Here is a 23,576-nt window from a genome sequence, read left to right on the forward strand (position 1 = left end):
TAAGCAGTTAAAAAGAATTGCAGGCAGTGATGTCTGTGCAGCACGTAGTTGAGGACGAACAAGAGCTGGGCAGGCAGGAACGTGAGCCCTTGTGGCACTGGCAGTTTGGCATACTTCACCAGGGCACAGACAAGAGTCATTTATTACATGTGATGAACCGAGGATGAATTCATAAAGTTTGCACCTTATATTTACTTAAGGGGAAGGGCATGAATTAGGTCATAAAATGAGTCACTTAGATTTTAGAAGCATAGATAGAACATTGATTTCTACGCTACAGATGAGCTTGATATGCTACAAATTTGCACTGTGGACTCTGTGCCATAAGTCTGGGGCAATGTACAACATGTTAGATGTGGATAATGTTTCCGAAATTCAATCTACACATAGCAGAAAAAACTCCATTCAGAATTATGACCATGCTGTTCATCTTCAAATCAAAATCATGCTTAAGATGTGCCTGAAATGCGGCAGATTTTCTCCTAGGAATTCGTCCTTTTAATTTATAGGGTGATATGTGCAGTGATTCCGTAGCACTATCTGCAGCAAACTGACTCTACATTAGGACTCTATGGTAAAAATGACTTGGGGGATATAATTTAGATATAATGCAAGTGTAAAGTTTTTACAAGGGCTCATAGGATTCTGGTTAGACACATGCTTTTCATTGATGCCTATGCAAGAACAATGTGCTGTTAAATAAAATAATATTATGACTGTTGTTCAGAACTAAATGTACGCAAATATTTTTCATTGACTCTATGATAAGGGATAGGCGTCGTCTGCTCTGCCTGCAGCGCCTTAGATTAGGGTGTACACGTGACAACTTCACAAACATTCACCCTTTCTTGGAATAGTAGCACGGAGATAAACATGTTCCTGTCTACTACGACCTTTTCTCTTTTAACACAAGTCACACAATAGCAATAGCTATCAGCAAGAAGCCAGACATTTGCCTTTATTATTTAGTATGTGATAAATTGATTAATAATATTGAGTTTATAGTCAATACACTTAGCAATCCTTAGCAGTAAAAGACTTCTATTGACTTTAAGTCTAAAATATTATACTATTTATATTATTTTTTTTTGGACTTCTATAGACATATCCTGAGATGTATTTCAGTTGAGCCTACTAGCATGGTAATTAAAGAATAAATAATGCAAAAGGCCACAATAAGCCTTCATTATATCTTCATGCTCATTAGCTCTTACATGGAGGTGTTATTTCTACCTATACTATGACAAGTAACAGCAGAATTCTGTAATTTACTTGTGTCGGCAAAAAAAAACAACATTTCAGGGAACTTTGACCCCTTTTACAATGATTGCATCAACACTTTGCTTGATTTAACATGGCCATTCTTGACCTTTACCGAGAACTGTGAGCAGAACCTGAGCCTCATCTTAGATCTAGGCTTCATGGCCATCAATCAACATCCATCCACGTTAGAGAGGGCCATTTGTTAGTGTCAGTAAATTGTATGAAGATATATTAACCTGAAATACAGTATGTTAGTATCAGCTTGGTATAAAATATACCGCTTTATGACATCCCAGGTCATAATTGTATTTTTTTTAATAAACAGACATAAGGGTTTCCCTGGATTCCCATTCACCTGGGATCGAACCTTCTTTTTGCCCAACTGAACAATATTTTTTATTTTGATTTTGCTGGCCCATGAACATTTTACTTATTTTATTGCACTTTATGTATTTGTGAGGCAAATCCCGGGATATGAAGATGAATTATGACTCCAGTCATAATCCCTCATCACTCCCTGGCAGTGCCCCCTCCCTTCTTGTTCTCAGTGTTCCACTTACACCTCCATGGCCATGTCCTGTGATATGGAGATGAGGTGGTGTGGGAACAATGGACACAGGATGACTCCCTGCCGTCACCCTGTAGTAGGGCTGCTAGCTAGTTAGCAAGGCTATGGAAATAGCCAGACAGAACGACTCCAGTAAAAAATGGTTCATATCTCGCAAGCCATATTTCCGATAAATATGGCAACCATAAAAATGGTGTCTCCGCATGCAGACGATGCCGGCACACCCTTTTTATGGGAGCAGGACATTGGGAAATGCCCCAGGCGTGATATCAGCCAATGGGGAACTGGCAGACAGGTCATGAGTCCCCTCGTTCTGTAGCTAAATTCATAACTGTCACAATGAGAGCATTGGCGTCCGCCTACGACGCTCCCAGGCAAAGTTATGGCCCATATTCCATGTTGGGATATTGTCCATAACTCAAGCCAGGGGTGGAGCAGTGCTCCCTGTGAGGTCACTAAGGTAGGAGGGGACCTGGATTTGCCAAGGTTGATAACCCTACTTCGGCCATTTTCCAGGGTTCTTTTCGCTGGGGGCACGTGTAGGAAACATCTGTGGGAAGGATCCTAGAAACCTGGGTACAGCGCCCCCCTGTGGCCAGACGCAACAAGGTAACTGCTGGAACTGTGTATGCCTGTTTGTAAACCATGCTTTATCTGTAACTGTACTCTGACATATGTATATTCTGTAGATTCCCTATTGTATATATTGTAGTTCTAGTGTGCTTTAGGCTGATTAAATTATATAATTAATCTTGGGCTGTTCTGTTATCTCGATCTTGAATCCCACGTCTGTGTGTTCGGCTAATAGTTACCGTAAATCGGTTGGTGGCAGCGAATTGTGCCAAGGATTATTGTGGGGAGGCCAGTGAGATTCGGGGAGATTTTATATATTCCGCCCGCGGAGGTCGGGGGAATATATACCCTACTCTCACCGGGGACCCTTCAATAATCGGCATAAGTAGTATAGCGGCCTCCTTGCTTATTGTCGGGCAATTCCATAATTGGCCTGACTATAAGAGGGGCGCTAGAGAGCGCGTCACGTGCTCTGTCTGTCGGTCGGGAGGTATAAAGGAGGGGTGACCCCCACTTGTTACCCCCCGATTGTGACGTACTGGTAGCCAGCGCGGGGGATTTCTGAGTGACCCCCCCGGTGGTTTGTGACATATTGGTGGCATAGCGGTGGGATCGAGATAATAGTGTGTGTGAGTGTGAGACCCATACTCCCAGACACTAAAGACTGCCTGCAGCAGCTGTGGCTGCTGGGGTCTTCAGACCAGCTCAACACTAGAGTGTCAGAGTGCAGATACTGTAAGGTGTGTGGAGGCATCAGGTGTCAGTTCTGTGTCAGTGACCAAAAGTCTGCAAGAATGGCTGATGGCACCAGGAGCAGAGCTATGCAACTGGCCAATGCTAAAGCAGGAGCCGAAGAGAGGGAGGACGGTGCTGTGGACAGTAATGAGGAGGTTGCCCACGAGTCCTCCAGGAGCTCGACGCCAGAGAACAGCTCTGCAGAGGACATCGCACAACCTGGCACTGCTGGACAAGATGAGGAGCAGCTCGCCCAAGGGTCCTCAACGAGCCAGATGCCAGCCCTCCGCTCTGAAATGGACAGTGAATCACCAGGCTCCGCAGCGGGCCGCAGATCACCACGTGCCATTCCACCGAGCCTGGGAGGCTCGGATAGCCTTCTTCAAATGGCTATGGCCCTTCTCCAGGCTGGAGACCAGAAGGGCTACAAGGAACTCCTGGCAGAGCGCAGGGCAGAGCGGCAAGCAGAGCGTGAGGCTGCGGAGCGAGAGCGGCAGGCAGCGCGTGAAGAGCGAGAGCGACAGGCAGACCGTGACTACCAGCTGCAGCTAGCTCAGCTCCGGCCCTCATCAGCCACATGTGACCTTCGAGACACCAAACTTCCAAAGGTCCGTGTTGAGGACTTCCCAGTGCTGGAGAAGGATGGAGACTTGGACTCTTTCTTGACTGCTTTTGAACGGACTTGCTTGCAGCACCATCTGGACAAGGACCAGTGGGCCAAATACCTGACCCCCCGTTTAAGGGGTAAGGCCCTGGATGTCCTTGGGGACTTGCCTGCTGAGGCAGATCAGGGCTACGACACCATCAAGCGGGCCCTGATCCAACAGTACAACCTCACTCCAGAGTCCTACCGCAAGAAGTTCCGGAGCCTACAGAAGGGACCAAAGGACTCCTGGGCTGACCACCGGCGGGCACTTGCCCGAGCTGCCGACCACTGGACCCAAGGCCTGCAGCTTTCCACCGGACCGGAGATCCTGGACTTGTTCATCACGGAGCAACTCTTGTGGAACTGCCCTGAGGATCTCCGCCAGTTCATCCGAGACCAGAAGCCAAAGGGGTCCACGGCTACAGCTGCCCTTGCCGATGACTACACCAACAACCGGGCCCCTGAGGCCAGGAGAGCGGCCACCAGCAGCACCTGGAGAGGGGGTAAGATGAATTCTGCGACTGCCCCACCTGCCCCTAGACTGCAGGGGGTGTCCCCCTCAACTCCCCTCTCCAGGCCCGTGGCAGAGCCAAGACGGTGCCACCAGTGCAACCTACCTGGACACTTCAAGGCCATGTGCCCTCAGCGTCCCAAGGCCCCGGCTCCGTCCCCGTCCCAAGGGCCGCCCAAGGTGTATTGTGTGGGTGGGGGTGGTGGTAGGTCCCTGGACAGCTTCCAACCTGTCACCGTCGGCCGGTCTGTGACCATAGGACTGCGAGACAGCGCCTCGGAGGTGACTCTGGTGCGGCCTGAGATGGTGTCCCCCCAAGACTTGATCCCTGGAAAAACCCTCGCTGTCTCCGGGATTGGAGGCACTGACCCGGCGCTGCCTGTTGCTGACATTTATGTGGACTGGGGCGCAGGGCGAGGGGTGAGGGAGGTGGGGGTAACTGATCGGATCCCTGCAAACGTGCTACTTGGGACAGATTTGGGGCAGATAACCTCCCAGTTTGGGCCCCCCCCAAGGGCTGAACCTTCAGCCAGTACTGACATGACTCCTGACAATGTTAATGTGTTATCTATGAATGATGTAAGGGAGGAGGGAGTGAACTCTGATATTTCTGCTTGCACAGACACCATAGACACACACGCAGCTGCAGCTGTGACAGGAGGGGAGGGGGTCAGAGAAAGGTGTGACAATGCCTCTACAAGTAACCAGCCTGTGAGCTGGGATCTGTTGCCCTCTGCAGGGATAAGCAGAGAGCAGGGTGCTGCAGGGGGAGGACCAGTGTGTGGGGTGGGGGCTACCACAGCAAATGTGGGGTCCCCAGAGATTTCACAGCGGGGTTCTGTTGCTGCAGGAGGGGAACAGGCAGGTGAGATTGGGGCCGGTCCAGGAGCGGAAGTGCTCCCAGGTAAGATCTCGGTGCATGATTCCCCCACAACCGGGATGTCAGGAAGCCAGGTAGGTCTGCCTGAACCGGCGACTTGGTCAGGAACGGAGGAGGAGCAGGCACGACCCACGGTCGCAGCGGCTGTGGCCGCTGTCACCCGCAGTGGGAGTGCTGGAAGCCAAGGGGCCTCCCGGAGGTCCGATAGCTCTTCCCCTTCTGACCAAGTGGCAGCCGAGTCAGGTGGAGGCCAGGACACAGGTCCCGGGGTACTGACCGAAGATGTGACAGTCTCGTCGATTCTGGCCGCATCTAGTCAGGGGTTTCAGGCAGCGTTAGAAGCTGACGACAGCCTGAAAGCTCTTAAGGAGCAGGCGGCACAGCCTCCCTCGGACTCGGACCCGGAGCGAGTGGTCTGGGACCAAGGACGGCTGTACCGGGCCACGGTCCAGCAGGGTTCACCGGAGGCGTGGCCCAGGGACCGACAGTTGGTGGTACCCTATCCGTTCCGGACGGAGTTGTTGCGGATCGCACATGAGATTCCGATGGCCGGACACCTAGGGATCGCTAAGACCAAGGCCAGGTTAAACCAGCATTTCTACTGGCCAAAAATGGGGGCCGATGTGGCTGCCTACTGCCGTTCGTGTGAAACCTGTCAGAGAGGGGGGAAGGCGGGGCCACGCCCCAAAGCCCCACTGGTATCTCTGCCAATCATCGATGAGCCTTTCAGGAGGGTGGCTGTGGATCTGGTCGGCCCGCTGGCCATCCCCAGCAGCTCCGGGAAACGCTTCATACTGACGGTAGTGGACTATGCCACCCGGTACCCAGAAGCAGTGGCCTTGTCGTCCATTCGGGCTGACAAGGTGGCCACCGCATTGCTGGAGATTTTCTCCTGAGTGGGTTTTCCCCAGGAAATGCTCACTGACCGGGGGACCCAATTCATGTCCCAGCTGATGGAGGCCCTCTGTAAGCAAGTCCAGGTGCGACATCTGGTGGCCAGCCCGTACCATCCACAGACTAATGGCCTGTGCGAGCGGTTCAATGGCACCTTAAAGCAGATGCTTAAGATGTTGGTCGACTCCCATGGGCGTGACTGGGAGCGGTATCTCCCACACCTGTTATTTGCTTACCGGGAGGTTCCACAGGCCTCAACAGGATTCTCACCGTTTGAGCTCCTGTACGGGCGACGTGTGCGGGGCCCCCTGGCTCTGGTGAAAGAGGCTTGGGAAGGGGATTTGGCCACCCCTGGAGTGTCGGTTATCGAGTATGTCATGCGCTTCCGGGACAAAATGCAGGCCTTGACGCAACTGGTACACGACAATATGGCTCAAGCCCAGGCCGATCAGAAGCGTTGGTACGACCAGAACGCTTGTGAGAGGACCTACCAAGTGGGTCAAGAGGTGTGGGTACTGGTCCCCGTACCACAGGACAAGCTTCAGGCAGCCTGGGAAGGCCCATACCTCGTGTACCAGCAGCTCAACCCTGTGACGTACCTGGTCACCCTGGACCCTGCCCGTGGAAGGCGGAAGCCCTTCCATGTGAACATGATGAAGGCACATCATGAGCGGGAGGCATGTGCGCTCCCCGTGTGCAACCTGCCCGAGGAGGGAGAAGCGGAAATCCTCTTGGATATGCTAGCCCAGGTTAGGGCAGGCGGATCCATTGAGGATGTGGAGGTTGGCCACCAGCTCTTGGAAGACCAACGGTCCCAGCTGTGGGCCACCCTCCTCCCCTTCCGGGGGTTGTTTACCAACCAGCCCGGAAGGACTGACTTGGCTGTCCATCACGTGGACACTGGGGATCATCCCCCGATCCGGCGTTCAGCATATCGGGTCTCCCTGGAGGTGCAGCAACACATGCGCCAGGAGATTGACGAGATGCTGAAGCTGGGGGTGATCCAGGCATCCAACAGCGCTTGGGCCTCGCCTGTAGTCCTCGTCCCTAAGAAGGACCGAACCACTCGGTTCTGCGTGGACTACAGGGGGCTCAATGCTGTCACGGTCGCCGATGCGTACCCAATGCCACGCATCGATGACCTGCTCGATCAGTTGGCCGGGGCTCAGTACCTGACCATCATGGATCTGAGCCGGGGATATTGGCAGATCCCCCTGACTCGCAAGGCCAGGGAACGCTCTGCCTTTATTACCCCATTTGGACTGTACGAGTCCACGGTGATGCCATTCGGGATGAGGAATGCCCCTGCCACTTTCCAGCGGATTGGTCAACACCCTGCTCAAGGGACTTGAAGGGTACGCGGCCGCGTACCTGGATGACATTGCCGTCTTCAGTCCCACCTGGGAGGACCACCTAGAGCATCTAGCACAGGTGCTCAGGCGGATCCACCGGGCAGGTTTGACCATCAAGCCGGGAAAGTGTCAGCTGGCCATGAGCGAGGTCCAGTACCTCGGTCACCGGGTAGGTGGGAGAACACTGAAGCCCGAGCCTGAGAAAGTGGAGGCCATCGCATCCTGGCCCACCCCCAGGACCAAGAAGCAGGTGATGTCCTTCTTGGGGACCGCTGGGTACTATAGGAGGTTTGTTCCATGCTATAGTAGCCTGGCAAAGCCCTTGACGGACCTCACCAAGAAGAAGCTGCCCTCTGCAGTCGATTGGACAATGGACTGCGAGACAGCCTTCCGGGCCCTAAAGGACGCCCTGTCCAGCCCGCCCGTGCTACAGGCAGCCGACTTCACGCGGCCGTTTGTAGTACAGACCGACGCCAGTGACTTCGGCCTCGGTGCGGTGCTCAGCCAGGTGGACTCTGCGAGCCAAGAGCACCCAGTCTTGTACCTGAGCAGGAAGCTGTTACCAAGGGAAGTTGCCTATTCCACGATGGAGAAGGAGTGCCTGGCCATAGTGTGGGCCCTGCAGCGTCTGCAACCCTATCTATACGGGCGCCACTTCATCGTGGAGACGGACCACAATCCCCTCAGCTGGTTGCACACCGTCTCTGGGACGAATGGGCGATTGTTGCGATGGAGCCTTGCGCTCCAGCAATACAACTTCACCATTCGCCACAAAAGGGGCCGTGACCACGGTAACGCAGACGGGCTGTCCCGACAAGGAGAGGTCGCGGACGGGCGCACGGGGGAACACCGGAGTGTGCTGCCCCCTAGCGCCCTCAAAAGGGGGGAGGTGTGAGGCAAATCCCGGGATATGAAGATGAATTATGACTCCAGTCATAATCCCTCATCACTCCCTGGCAGTGCCCCCTCCCTTCTTGTTCTCAGTGTTCCACTTACACCTCCATGGCCATGTCCTGTGATATGGAGATGAGGTGGTGTGGGAACAATGGACACAGGATGACTCCCTGCCGTCACCCTGTAGTAGGGCTGCTAGCTAGTTAGCAAGGCTATGGAAATAGCCAGACAGAACGACTCCAGTAAAAAATGGTTCATATCTCGCAAGCCATATTTCCGATAAATATGGCAACCATAAAAATGGTGTCTCCGCATGCAGACGATGCCGGCACACCCTTTTTATGGGAGCAGGACATTGGGAAATGCCCCAGGCGTGATATCAGCCAATGGGGAACTGGCAGACAGGTCATGAGTCCCCTCGTTCTGTAGCTAAATTCATAACTGTCACAATGAGAGCATTGGCGTCCGCCTACGACGCTCCCAGGCAAAGTTATGGCCCATATTCCATGTTGGGATATTGTCCATAACTCAAGCCAGGGGTGGAGCAGTGCTCCCTGTGAGGTCACTAAGGTAGGAGGGGACCTGGATTTGCCAAGGTTGATAACCCTACTTCGGCCATTTTCCAGGGTTCTTTTCGCTGGGGGCACGTGTAGGAAACATCTGTGGGAAGGATCCTAGAAACCTGGGTACAGCGCCCCCCTGTGGCCAGACGCAACAAGGTAACTGCTGGAACTGTGTATGCCTGTTTGTAAACCATGCTTTATCTGTAACTGTACTCTGACATATGTATATTCTGTAGATTCCCTATTGTATATATTGTAGTTCTAGTGTGCTTTAGGCTGATTAAATTATATAATTAATCTTGGGCTGTTCTGTTATTTCGATCTTGAATCCCACGTCTGTGTGTTCGGCTAATAGTTACCGTAAATCGGTTGGTGGCAGCGAATTGTGCCAAGGATTATTGTGGGGAGGCCAGTGAGATTCGGGGAGATTTTATATATTCCGCCCGCGGAGGTCGGGGGAATATATACCCTACTCTCACCGGGGACCCTTCAATAATCGGCATAAGTAGTATAGCGGCCTCCTTGCTTATTGTCGGGCAATTCCATAATTGGCCTGACTATAAGAGGGGCGCTAGAGAGCGCGTCACGTGCTCTGTCTGTCGGTCGGGAGGTATAAAGGAGGGGTGACCCCCACTTGTTACCCCCCGATTGTGACGTACTGGTAGCCAGCGCGGGGGATTTCTGAGTGACCCCCCCGGTGGTTTGTGACAGTATTATTTTGCTCTATTTTTTATTGATGTGCTAATCATGATCTTTTTAATATGCCCTTCTGTGATACACCATATGTGTCAATGTGTGGGTTTGTGTACATGGAGTCTTTGCAAAGTTTTTAGAGTAGAAACTTTAAGTTTGTGATGAGTTTGCTAAACTTGGAGGAGAATTTGGTGAGTTTCCTCACAGTTTCAGCCCTCAAACCCTCAGAACATCTAGATAATCTCCACAGCGCCTATCATTGTATCCTTTTTAAGACCATAACCCAACATGAGAGTTTCAATCCTAAATATATCCTGTTTCTTTTTGCAGGCCTTAGCATCTATCGGAAACTATGGTGTGAGAGTAAACACGGTGTGCCCGGCATTTGTAGACACTCCACTCCTGGAGTCCATTGATAAAGAAGAAAATATGGGAGAATACTTTCAATACAAAGATAACATAAAGGACATGATGAAATTGTTTGGTGTACTTGAGTAAGTATTAATAATACAGTTGTATATAGTGGAAATTTCTTAAGGATTATTTATTTTCTTATATATAGAGTTGAGCAAACATGAAGTTTTGGTGTTCGTTATAAACTTTGACTTTTCCAAGAAAACAAAGTTTGGGTGCTTTACAAATGTAAACCACTCGCGCAAGCATCGCTGTGCTTGGGTATGCACAGTGCTCGGCCCAGTGCGAGCCACTTGCAGTGTTTGATCAGCTCACACTGGGGGTAATAACAGCATGATTGGATGTAGTGTGCAACAAACAAAAAAAATATGGAAAAAAAAACACTACCCCTCCCCACTGGAAGTGTTTTGTATATGGCTGGCTGCATCTGAGTGAAGACCCAAACTGGCAATCAATGACTTCAAATGAAGTTCAGGTCAAGTCCAGGTCCCAAACCGAACTTTAAGAAAGTTCAGCTGGACCAGCATAACCTAAACTTCCATGGGTCCCCTCATCTCTACACCAGAACTTGCCAAAGGGCTTTACAGACATCATCATCAAAGTCCTAATTGGGGCTCACAGTCTAAATTTCCAACAGTATGTCTTCGGAAAAAACTCACACAAACACGGGAAGAACATAGTTCAGAGTCAAAGTATAGTTGAAATAGAAATCGCAGAGCAACACATGTTAAGTTTTAAGAAGTAAAAACTACAAGGTCATCAAAGAGGTTATCGTACCAGAACAATCATGTCCATGTGCCATTTTAGGCTGAATTGAAGTCATAGGGGTGGGTCCCTCTTTAAAATCCATTTTTATGAGCTAAACTAGAGAGCAACCCTTGAAAACATGTTGAAAACGCACATCTTTCCATTAATTATATGTTCAGCCATTTACTTAACTGAACTCATCAGCATACAATTTCAACCATGGATTTTTCTAAGACATCAACACAGATTTCTACAAGAAAACTATGGATTTGCTGAGCATTAAAGCGCATTTATATACATACCATTATTTTGGCTATAAAATCTTGATGTCAGGTTTTCTTTAAGTCTGCAAGTGTACTGATGGACATAACAGTGCACTTGCAGTCTATGGCTCCCACTCACTTCTCCATGCTGGTGCTGCCCCCCCATTTCTTGACTAACAGTGGACAGCAAAGGTGACAGAACCTTTGCTTTCCACTATCTATTAAGACACGGGAGGCGGCAGGGGCTTGGGGAAGTGGATAGGAGCCATAGCCTCTTTGTGTACTTATATGTGCAGTTTACTTGCAAATTTAACCTGTATATAAATGAGAGCCAAACTTTGGAGCAGTGGCACAGTGGATGGTGCTGGAACAGGCGTATTTCATAATGTTTTGCACTGCCATATCTCACACTACTAATTGTTTAAACTAAGTGTTTAGGGTCGTGTTTCTAACAGGTTGCCCATATTACCCATATTACATGTTGCCTTTTTTGTTGTGTATGAAGTATGACTATATAGGAATTAATATATTTGGTGAAAGAAAAAAACTATTTATATGCTAATAGCACAGAGAGGAATAATTCAGTGCGTGGCATGTCTTATGATGGCAGAATAATATATTGATCACAGCACTTTAGTCTATTAAACACAACCTATGATGTGGGCATATTTCTCACTATAAGCGGCAGGAGTATTGTACTGCATGGGTTGTTTATTCAGTGCTGCATGGTTTGCTGGATGTATGGTATATTAATCATTATTTATTGTATACTTGGCAAGCTCTGTGCAGCAATAGTGAATATTGTTTAACATCATTTGGCACATACAACAATTACCGTTTCCTCCCCGGGGACTCTTTTCTGCTTGATTTGTAGTTAGTTATACACTTGAGGGAAGTTTATTTTAAAACCTAGAGAGTTATTACAGATTTGCTTATTTTGGTTTGCGAATTATAGTTCACACGGTGGGAGAATGAGCAGACCAATTAAGAATTGTTAAAATGTTATTTTTTTTCACCACTTTTTTAATCTTCTCTTCAGCCAATGTTTACATACTATTCTTTATCTAACTTTATCTCATCCTTCCTTCAATTATTTGTACTGTAAAGAATACTATCTTATTCTTGAGTTTTGGCTCTGGGGAGTATCCTGTACAACATATACACACCATGTACAGTGTTTGTCGCCTTTACATAGATATCTGTCAGAGAAGTCATTGGTGTTTTATAGTTCATTAAAATTCTGGAATGAATATGGAGGCAATCACCAACAGACCAATCCGGATATAATTATATGAACATGACCTGTTTCATTCCTTCCTAGAAGTTCATATTCTAAAATAGAATAGAAATAATATATCAATGTCTGATTAATGCCACATCGGACCACTCTGGTCTGGTTTCAGTGGTGTAAAGATTGAGGTCGCAGAGGTCACCACTGAGTCTCAGTGTCGAAGGGGCCCATTGATCCCAGTGCCTACTATAGCTGGATGAGCACCCGAAGACCCGTCGAGTACCTGTACCAATACACACTGCCACCAAATAAAAGGCCAGCAACTGACGTCAGGATGTTAGGTATTGCTCTTGCATGGCAGTGACATCATGCATTGCCATAGCAGGCAATGCTGATGTCAGCTGCCAGCCACTGTGCTAACTACAGAAATGGACTCCATGGAACGTGGGGAAGGTGAGTAGACTGTTTTTGGTTTTATTTTATGCATTACAGGCAGAAAGGGAAACATATATAACAGGAAGGTGCCCAGGTTGGGCACATATATTCCAGGATGGGGGACATATTTATCAGAATGGGGGACATACTGTATATACATAATGAAGAGGGAGAGGAGGGCAACACTTATGGCTATATAGGATTTAGAACTCTACATATACCAATATATCTGACCAACATACTGGGGTAAAGGGGGGCCAAGGTCCAAATTTTGCATCGGACCCACTGGACTTCAGTTATGACTGTCTGTATTCATATATGACTGAAATGTTGGCCCATTACTCTGCACAGATCCTTTTGATTATGCTATGAAATAAATACCTAGATATTCGCTTTGAATTGGAGTGCCTGCTTCTCACTCTACAACGGAGCACCGATCTCCTATTGGCCGTCGTGTGCCTACCATATTTTACCATTGTTTAGTTTACTGGTGAAATTAAAATAAACCTGATGTTCTTGTATTATATGCCACTATGTTTGTTATCCAAAGGTTAGTTATGTTTATTTGGCAGGTACTCTACCTTTTAAAATTTTAACGATGACTGTTGGTATCTGAGCAGGGAAGACAGGTAAGGCCACGTGCACATGTTGAGTATTTGATGAGTTCTTTTTCTTCAGTATTTGTAAACCATAACCAGGAATGAAACAATGAGAAGAAAGTATAATAGAAACACACGCACCATTTCTGCATTTTTTTTTACCCACTCCTGTTTCGGCTTACAATTAGTGAGATGAAAAGCTCATTAAATACTCAATGTGTGCACATTGCATTAGCTGTCTAGTCATGATTTGTGATGCTGTGGCGTGGCCTAAACTAGTTGTCTATGAGTCACATTAGTGGTACAGACTACAGCAAAGTAGTTTAAAAGCTGCAGAACACCTGTGTGCCTGAAAGAAGTAGTAATTTACAGTGAGCAACTGTACATGAGGCTGAGTGACTTCACTATTTTCCAGGGTACTTGTTTCTGATTTTGAGCATAGACCAGAGGGTAAGACCACGTGCACACATTTGTATTTTGTAAGTTTCTTTACTCCCGTATTTGTAAGCCAAAACCAGGAGTGGGTGACAAATACAGAAGTGGTGTTGTGTTCCTCTGATTGTTCCACTCCTGGTTTTGGCTACAAATACTGAAGTAAAAAATTACCAAATACTCAACGTGTGCACGTGGCCTAAGACAAAAGTAAGATTGAACATCTGCTTTTCTTGTACCTGAGTTCTACAAATTGTGTAACTGTAGATGCCAAACTTTAGTCCAAAGATTGAAATGGTCAAACTGTGTGCCATAGACCGTAACCGCTAGGCTAAGCGCCATTGTAACTATTAAGATTTGCTTTGAACAAGGACTGGTTTAGTCTATTTTAGTATGGTATTGTCACCACTATGATACACCTCAAGACTTTAACAAGCTGAACATATTCTACAGGTGTCTTCTTGCTCTGCTGCCATTTTGTTCTAGTAGTGAGCTAGAGTCACAGTGGTCAGACACCCACCAATATACCTTCAATGTATGTACTGTGTAAACTATTGTCTCTAAACAGACTTTTAAAGGAATTCTTCAAGCCAGCCTGATCCTGCAATGAGTCTGCAACACTCATGTTACCTTCAGCTTTCCCCAAAAGCCATCCTTTAGGTCTATTAGGGTCTGTGCACACATTGAGTATTTGGATGCAGAAATTTCTGCATCATTTCAGCAACTCTTGACCTTCAAATTGCTGCGAGTAAAACGTGTGTTTTTGCCACTTTTTCGATAAGTTTTTGTATGTGTGTTTTTCACCTGCCCTTTTGTAGCATTTTTGCACACCAATTAATGCTATAGAGATAGATAATAAATTAAGATAGAGTAGATATAGATCGATACGGACAGACAAACATATAGACATACAAACATATGGACAGCAGACATGTAGACATATAATTACACAACCACCATCTATGAAATTGCAGTCTGTGGAACTTATTGGACAGCTTTAATGATTAAATGAATTAATTAAAACAAAACTATGTGGGTTCCCCGCTATTTTGATTACGAGCAAAGGTAAAGCAGACAGCTAAAAGCTGATATTATCAGGCTGGGAAAGTCCATGGTTATTGGGCCTTTGCCAGCCTAAAAATATCACCTGCAAACCACCCCAGAAGTTGCATATCACGTTAGATGCACCAATTCTGGTGGCTCACCTTGGATCTTCCTGATTGTTCTATTGCAGTGGCAGTAAGGGTAATGGTTCTTTGGGTTGATGTCAGCTGTGTAGTGTCAGCTGGCATCAAGCCCTGGTTTTAGTAATAGAGAGGTGTTTATCAGACACCCTCATTACTAACCCAGTATGTAAAGAGGAAAAAAACACACAAAAATACTTTATTTAACTAAACACTGCCAAACACTTTCCATGGTTCACCATGTAATAAAAAAAACATGCAGGTCCGACATAGTCTAGGGAATCCAACATGGAGCCCAAATGGATCCGGAAAATCATAAAAAGAGAGAAACATAAACAAGACAAGCACCTCATTTTCCAATTTATTAGGAAGCAAAGTCCCCACACAAGTCCGACGAGGTGATTCTACATTTCAAATAATCTTTAAATACTTTAAGAATCTGTTTGAAAGAAAAACACATTTACCGTAAGTTTAATTTACCTTTAAAACAAATCTAGTTATCTTAATTATCTAACTTTTTTCTTCATATTTCTTTTGTCATAGTCCATCACTAATTGCAGAAGGACTCGTCAGGCTCATAGAAGATGAAACCGCAAATGGCGCCGTAATGAAAATTACAACATCCATGGGAATTCATTTTGAAGAATTTAGCGCCCTCCAAAATACAAAAGTTTGAATCTGCAAACAGAAGATTGTTCATTGTTGAACTATACCTGAAGTGAATACTCCATTTTTTATGAAAAATTCGAATGTATAGTAGAATAGGCACAAGACCAAATTACATAAATGGAATAAAAATGAAAATTCTTCAAGAAAATCCATTAAATTAGAAGAAATGTAAGAAAATATCCATTCTTAAACATCACCAGTCCAACATTCTGTACTAATTATTTCTACAGCAATCATACCTTTTTGATAAAACATCTCCAAATTTCCAGATTATACAGCTGAATGATATAACCTGAGTTGAAAGGAGCTGGCTGACTTAAGGTCCAGTCACACTAAGCAACTTACCAGCGATCCCAACAACGATACTGATCGCTGGTAAGTTGCTAGGAGGTTGCTGGTGAGATGTCACACTGCGACGCTCCAGCGATCCCACCACCAACCTGACCTGGCAGGGATCGCTGGAGCGTGGCTACACGAGTTGCTGGTGAGCTCACCAGCAACCAGTGACCAGCCCCCAGTCTCCTAGTTACAGCACACATCAGGTTAATTAACCCGATGTGTGCTGCAGCTAAATGTGCACAGAGCAGGGAGCAGTGCACAATGCTTAGCGCTGGCTCCTTGCTCTCCTAGTTACAGCACACATCGGGTTAATTACCTGATGTGTGCTGCAGCTACATGTGCACAGAGCAGGGAGCAGCGCACACTGCTTAGTGCTGGCTCCTTGCTCTCCTAGTTACAGCACACATCGGGTTAATTACCTGATGTGTGCTGCAGCTAAATGTGCTCAGAGCAGGAGCCGGCACTGACAGTGAGAGCGGCGGAGGCTGGTATCATAGGTAAATATCGGGTAACCAAGGACAGGGCTTCTTGGTTACCCGATGTTTACATTGGATACCAGCCTCCGCAGAAGCCGGCTCCTGCTGCCTGCACATTTAGTTGTTGCTGTCTCGCTGTCACACACAGCGATCTGTGCTTCACAGCGGGACAGCAACAACTAAAAAATGGCCCAGGACATTCAGCAACAACCAACGACCTCACAGCAGGGGCCAGGTTGTTGCTGGATGTCACACACAGCAACATCGCTAGCAACGTCACAAAAGTTGTTCGTTACCAGCGATGTTGCTAGCGATGTTGCTTAGTGTGACGGGGCCTTTAGTCATTTCTAGAGAGTAGCCAGGTCCCTTCTCCTTCTATGCAGGTAATAAAGCACTGATTATATGCAGACATGGGAAAGCTCTCCTTTGTCAAACATGGTGATTAGAATACCAAATATATTAGTAAGTATTTTATATTTATTTTCAAACAAATCTTTATATAATTTTTTAATCAGTCATCCCATTTAAAGGCAGCAAATAGATGAAGAATCTATAGTAAGTACCTTCAAAGCAGAACTCATTTAATTGATAAATTGAAATGGAACTTGTTACCAGGTTTTTCTGCTATAACCTCTAACCTCCACATTTCAGTTGTCTATAAAAGCACTCCTGAAATATCTTCAGAAGTGCTCAGTTGCCTCACATACCAAAGAAAATGCCTTCTATAATTCTTCCTCTCCATATGTTATTTAGCGCCATCCGATCCAGCAGGCATCTCCAGATTGTCATCGACATGTCCTCTGACCCTGCAAATGCAATCTTTCCAGTTTTGACTGGTATGGCTGCCATCTCTTAGACACTCATTCACAAGCTTTGCAAACCTCTAACCTGGACAACAGAGAAGAAGAGCTGCACATGCACAACAGGGTATGGAGATGATGTCAGCCATTGAGTCAGGAGAGCTGGTGGTTTTGGGGACACATGGGGAGCAGAGCATGGTCAGGAAACACCCATTGGATTGGACGGCACCAATTACACTGGAGAACAATTTGAAAAAAAATTTCTGTTGAGTTAGGTTTTTGATCTGATTTATACTAAAATTGGCATGCTGATTCCAAAAATGTAGTCAGTTTTTTTGTATCACGTCAAGTTTTTCCTCCTCAACTTACCTGCCATAGAAGCACAATTGCACTGATTTCTGTAATAAGACTTGTTATCTGAGTACAATTCGACTCATATAGAGCTACGTGGCAACTTCTAAAAGTAGTCACAACTGAGACAGTGCCTATTTCTTATATATTTCATTTTTTGTTCATATTTGTACTATTTAAAAAAAAAACACTTTTTAGGTACAGTAGTTTACATATTTTTGAGAAGACAAAAATCCTATAGTTCAAAAACTTGACGTGATAGAGAAAAACTGAGATCATTTCTGGATTCAGCATCCAAAAATTAATTAAGAACAGTTGTCTGACCTAACTCCTAAAAAATTGCGTTCCCCAGTGTTATCATACAATTATAAATCCATTCTTAGGTATGCGGGACAGCTGCGATCCTTTGAACAGGTTGCATGTGTGCTTTTAAAGACAACTGAAATGTGTTGGATGTAGTTTATATAGGAAACACCTGGTGACAGGTTTCCTTTAACTATAATATAATACACAATTTTTGGGGAATTTAGCTATGTGAAAATTAAAAGTAAACTAAAGTAAAAAGAAAACATTTGTATAAAGCAGACGAGTAGAGAAGAGCGAACCTGAGGTTCGATTTTCGAACCGAACACCAACTTAAAAAATCAAGGTTTGGGTTCAGGGTTCAGATGCTTTACGTGCGATCTTCACTCGCGCGAGCAATGCTGTGCTCAGCTCTGTTCGAGCCGCTTGCAGTGTTTGAATGGCTCGCACTCAGGGGTAACATCAGCACAATTACATGTAGTGTTCAATCAAAAAACTTTTTAAAAAGTCCGCCCACCCTCCCCCGGAAGTGATCTGCTAATGGCTGGCTGATTGGCAGTTTGAGTCTCCACCTACAATCAGTTACTTGCTACAGAGTTTGGGTCAAGCTCGAGCCAGTGAAGGCTCGGCACCTTGGCTGCCAGCAAACCGAATCTTCACGAAGCCATTCATCTCTACAGATGAGTGAATTCTCCATGCATTTTTACCAGTGTTGTATCATAAGCCTATGTTTTTTTTTTGTTAGGACCAAATCTTCATCCACTAAGTTAAAGCATCCAATCATTTTCCAGTTTGCTTTATTCAGTGGCCTCTTGGAAAGGAAATCAGCAGCCTAGGGATGAACAAATAAATACGAAATGGAACTGAATAATACTCGAATTTTACAAAAATCCAAAATAGCCAAAATGCATTTTTTTTATATAATTCTTTCACGTGGATTCAGCAAAATAGTTTTATGAGTCATATTAGGCTATCAAATGTTAAAAATAAAAAAAAAATCTTAATACTTCAATGGCCACATCTCTGGCCCCTCTGCATAACCAATCCAGTCCTCTCTGTATCTTCAGATACAATGTGTGCATTGGTACTCCCATTGCACATAAATTAGTGATATTTGGAAAGCTTTAAAAAACTTAAAAGAGCTTTGAATAAACTGTGAAATTAGCAGAGTTATCTCATAAGTTTCTATTTATGAGATTAAACACACAATATATTTCTTCTATTCACACCTGCAGTGTACGCCCTGGCATATATATATTATTAGCCATGGCATTTTCCAACCATCAGAGACGTAAATTGTCATATTCATTGTGAATCAATGTAGCAAATGTAAATAATTAAGTTATACTCTTCATGATTGTAAGTGATTTTCTGTGATTAGTTTTTGTAACGTTTCTCTGAGTGTTTGTTTGTCTTATCATTTATCATAATACATTTTTTTGAAGTAACAAAATGCCAACAATTTGTGTTACATTGTTTAACCATTACCAGTATGTACAAAATGACAAATGAAGTGCAGTAAAAAATGCATACCACTCAATCTGGTCATTATTGGAACTCTTTAAGCAAGAAAAAAAAGTAAAGGCAAGAAAAGTGCTTGTGTAATGTGTATCTGTCGCAGGCGGAGGAGGGGACGCTGCGCTCTCCCACTGCTCGGGTCCGGCTGCTGCTGCTGCTGCTCGGTGGTGGCTCGAGCGGTGGGCCAGATCCCGGGGACTCGAGCGGCGTTCCTCGCCCGTGAGTGAAAAGGGGATTTGATTGTGGGGATTTGGTATTGTCCATGACGCCACCCATGGTTGTGGTGAGTTTGGTGACACCACCGCTGCTCTGGACGGGGATCCCGGGAGCGATGACAGGGAGCAGCTTGGATGTTGGTTCTCCCCTCCGTGGGTAGGGGGGCTGGTTGCCCCGGGGACCGGTAAGGGGGTAGGTTTGGATGGCAGGCGGGTTACGGGGCCTGGCGAGGTGCAGGGTCGCGGGGGCAGCGCTGTGCCGCACGGCATGGTGGTACTCACTCAGCCAATGATGTACACAAAGTCTCCGGTAAAACAAACGGCTGGATGGACGGGTCCCACAGACGGCTGCGGTGTTTCTCCTTCCGGCAGGTTGATGGTGACTGCCTTTCCCTGCACCTGTGTAGTGTGTACGGTTCCAATGGGTTCCCACCGGTAACCCGCTCCCCAGCTTGGATATGTGCTGAAGGAGCCCCTTTTGCCCGCCGGCTCTGGCCCTGGGAACTTTAGCCTTGGCGGTGACTGTGTTTCCCTCTAACGGTTGGACTGTTGCCTTCTATCGGGACTTGGCTGCTGGGAAACCCAGGAGGTTCCCTTCGCAAACGGATTTGACAAATTGCACGGCGACTCCTAGCCTTGTCGGGGTCCGTAAGCCCCTGCCGGATGGTGCTGGCTTCTCTTTGCGTACCGGTCCGGTACCGCCGGGCCACCGCCCGTCCATGGTCCTTACGGCTGGCTCCAATAGGCCTCTCCTGCAGACGGTCACCACCGTCTGCCAACCTTGCTGTTCCGTCCGGGCCACACACCCGGACCAACTTCAGACTGCTCAACTGCCACTTCACTTCCACAACTCAACTCCACTGCAAACTATCTGCTCTCTTTTCCCGCCTCTAGGACTGTGAACTCCTCGGTAGGCGGGACCAACCACCTGGCCCATCCCCTGGTGTGGACATCAGCCCCTGGAGGAAGGCAACAAGGATTTTGTTTGACTTAGGTGTGCCTGACCGGGGTGTGGGGTGTGTTGGTGTAGTACCTGTGACGTCCTGGCTTGTCCAGGGCGCCACATATCAACCATATCAGATGATTTTGCAGAATAAATTGTCATGTGTGTATATAATAATAATGTAATAATAATAATGTATATATGAGTAATTACTATTTTTTTTAATTCATCCTGCATATGTCATCAATTTTCCCCTGTGCAATCTCTGTCTCTAATTGTCCATTTCTCCCAAACTAGTGGCTAGACATTTGATATGGTTAGACATTTGATGATATGTAGTGATGAGCGAGTGTGCTCACCACTGTTCAAAACTTGATTGGGCATCGAGGTGCTCAGGTATGTATGGTACTCAGCCGAGCATTGCTGATGCCTGGATGTGTTGATTGTGAAAGATCCGACACAAAGTGAGAGCAGCTTGCAATCTTTGAATTGCTCTAAGTAGGAGTAAAAGAGTATGGATGCCATGTGTAAAAAAAAAAAAAAAAGCAAAACGTCCCAGTCCATTCTCCCCTAGAAATCTTCTATTTATGGCTGGCTGTATGTGGGTAGAGAGAGCCGGAATGCCCAATAATTGACTTTCATGAAACCTGTTACTCGAGTCAAACCTGTCAGAGCATCCAACGACTTGAGGAAAGAGCACTCGAACATGATAGTGCTTGCTCATCACTTATGGTATATTGTCTTCCCTTTGCTATGACAGCATTAAGTGGTACAGCTGAAAATCCAGTTTAGTTGAGAAAACAGCATCTCTGTTTTTGTGATTGATTTTCTCACTCCAGCAGCTCCTTATTACTGATGAGCAAGCGTGTTCAATACTCAACCAATCATTGGGGTATTCAAGCATGCTTGTCACTCGGTCTAGTATCATGTGTGCTCGAGTGCCATGCTTGAGTTCCCACCCCACATGCCTTGCGGCTGTTAGGTAGCCAATAAACATGTGGGAATTCCCTGGCACACACAGTAATGCCGTAGCCATGTTGGATTACCCTGGTGTGGTGGGAATCAAGGAAATATTTTTGGGGGTTGAACGCAGGTGTCTAAGCTAGCATCAAGCCCTGGTGTTAGTAATGGGGGTGTCTGTCAGACGTCTCTCCATTACTAACCTACACAGAAAAAAACTCACACACAGGAAAAATTGTTGATTTGAATAAAGACTCCCTGACACTATTCCTCGTTTACCAATTTATTATCAAAAATGTTTCCAGAAAATTCTGTCGTAATCCACGTTTCTTGAACACGGCTCCTGCGACTGGGAATAGAAGTAAAGTACAGCATTTCACAGACACCAGGTAGTGACGACAGTTCTCATCAGAGCTGCTGGCTCAACGCTGCACTCAGCAAGACCTGGCAATGCTGATGAGAGTTGTTGTCACTACACGGCGCCTGTAAATAGCTGGACTTTAATGCTATTCAAAGCTGCTTTTGGGGAACGGAACATTTTGGGAACATTTTTAATAATGAATGAGTGAACGAGAAATAGTGTGGGGGAGTCTTTACTCAAATAAATTATTTTTTCCTGTGTTTGTGGTTTTTTTTTGATTACTGGGTAATGGGAGTATCTTATAGATACCTCTCCATTACTAACCTGTTGATGCCAGTTGATATTACACATATATCATTAACCCCCAAAAATATTACCCCGAATGCTGCCGCACCGAGGCAAGAGCCAAGTAATGTGCCAGTTTTGGCACATCTAATGTGGTGCGCCAATTGTGGGGTGGCTGTGGGCTGGTATTTTTAGTCTGGGAAGGGCCAAATTAGCATGGACCTTTCCGGCTGTCTGTTTTCCTTTGGCTGGTTATCAAAAATGGGAGTAACCCACTTTATTTTTTAAAATGATTTAGTTCCAAGCAGTGACCTGGGAGTCGAACATGTGCCCAGGCATCTTCCCCATGCTGTTCCCATTCTATTTGAGTGAGGTTTCCATCCATTTCAGCAATTTTCCAGCCCTCATGTTAGTCTTCTTAGTTTCCTTATGACTTCTATTACACTTATTACTTAAGTCTAGCCCATCCAAGTGTCCAACCTGCTCAATTTGAGTACCAAGCACTTGAGCATTTAAGTGCTCACTCATCACTATTCCTTATCCCTCACTCTCAATTTTCCATAGACCTTTAAGATTCACATGTAACCTGATCCTTAAGTCTGCAAAAAGTTCTGTCTCCCAAGCTGCTTTTTCATAATAATAATAATAATAATAATAATAACAACCTTTATTTTTATATAGCACTAACATATTCCACAGCGCTTTACATACATCAGCAACACTGTCCCCATTGGGGCTCACAATCTAAATTCCCTATCAGTATGTCTTTGAATTTTAGGTTTTTGGTTTGTTTTTTTTTCGAGAAAATTATATCAGTTTATGAGCAGGGAATAAGGTAAGAGTAAATGAAGTAAGATATTTTACAAATATTTCTATATTCAATAATATTGATTTATGCAACGTTTATTGAAATGACAAGGCATATTTAATGTTTCAATTAAAGGCAGCTCTTTTATACACTAAATATCAATTTGCCTTCCTCTCTAATGACCATGTAGTTTCTGCATCATGACTCATTAAAGGGACTTTGTCAGCACAAAATGACTGTTAAAATCAAGAACAGGCACTTGGTGCACCATGATGGGGCTAATCATTGGGGCTAATGTTTCAACATTTTACCAGAATTAAATTCAGGTCTCTGGTTGTATTGCAGTCCGCTCTTATAAGTTTTGGCAGCCAATGCACATAGTGCATACGCTTTACTAGTGTAAGGCTCCCGCTTCTTAATAATGGGAAAAAAATGTATACTGAATCCCTCCTCTACACATCTTCCAGGGTGTATTGCAGTCAATCCTTGTAATTTTTGGATTGGTCTTGCACTTCGTGCATAGGCTTTACCAGTCTAGAAGTCCCACTCCTTAAAAATGGCAAAAAAAAAGTTGTCTGATGCCCTCCTCTACATGTTTTCCAGGGGATATTGCAGTCCTTTGTTTTAATATTGGCAGCCCTACCTTTGAGTGTAGGAGTCCCACTATCTGT

General features: G+C 45.8%; 1 protein-coding gene across 1 annotated transcript in view; it reads left to right on the plus strand.

Annotated features, from left to right (window-relative positions):
* Positions 1-19,355, plus strand: part of HPGD (15-hydroxyprostaglandin dehydrogenase) — a 132,120-nt gene extending 112,765 nt beyond the window's left edge. The window contains exons 6-7 of the mRNA XM_075347195.1: positions 9,903-10,066; positions 15,421-19,355. Of these exons, the coding sequence (XP_075203310.1) occupies positions 9,903-10,066; positions 15,421-15,553 (297 nt within the window). The 3' untranslated portion in view covers positions 15,554-19,355. The remainder of the gene's footprint in view (positions 1-9,902; positions 10,067-15,420) is intronic.
* The last annotated feature ends 4,221 nt before the right edge of the window (positions 19,356-23,576 follow it).

This window comes from Anomaloglossus baeobatrachus, chromosome 1 (assembly GCF_048569485.1).
Source record: "Anomaloglossus baeobatrachus isolate aAnoBae1 chromosome 1, aAnoBae1.hap1, whole genome shotgun sequence".
Taxonomy (NCBI): Eukaryota; Metazoa; Chordata; class Amphibia; order Anura; family Aromobatidae; genus Anomaloglossus; species Anomaloglossus baeobatrachus.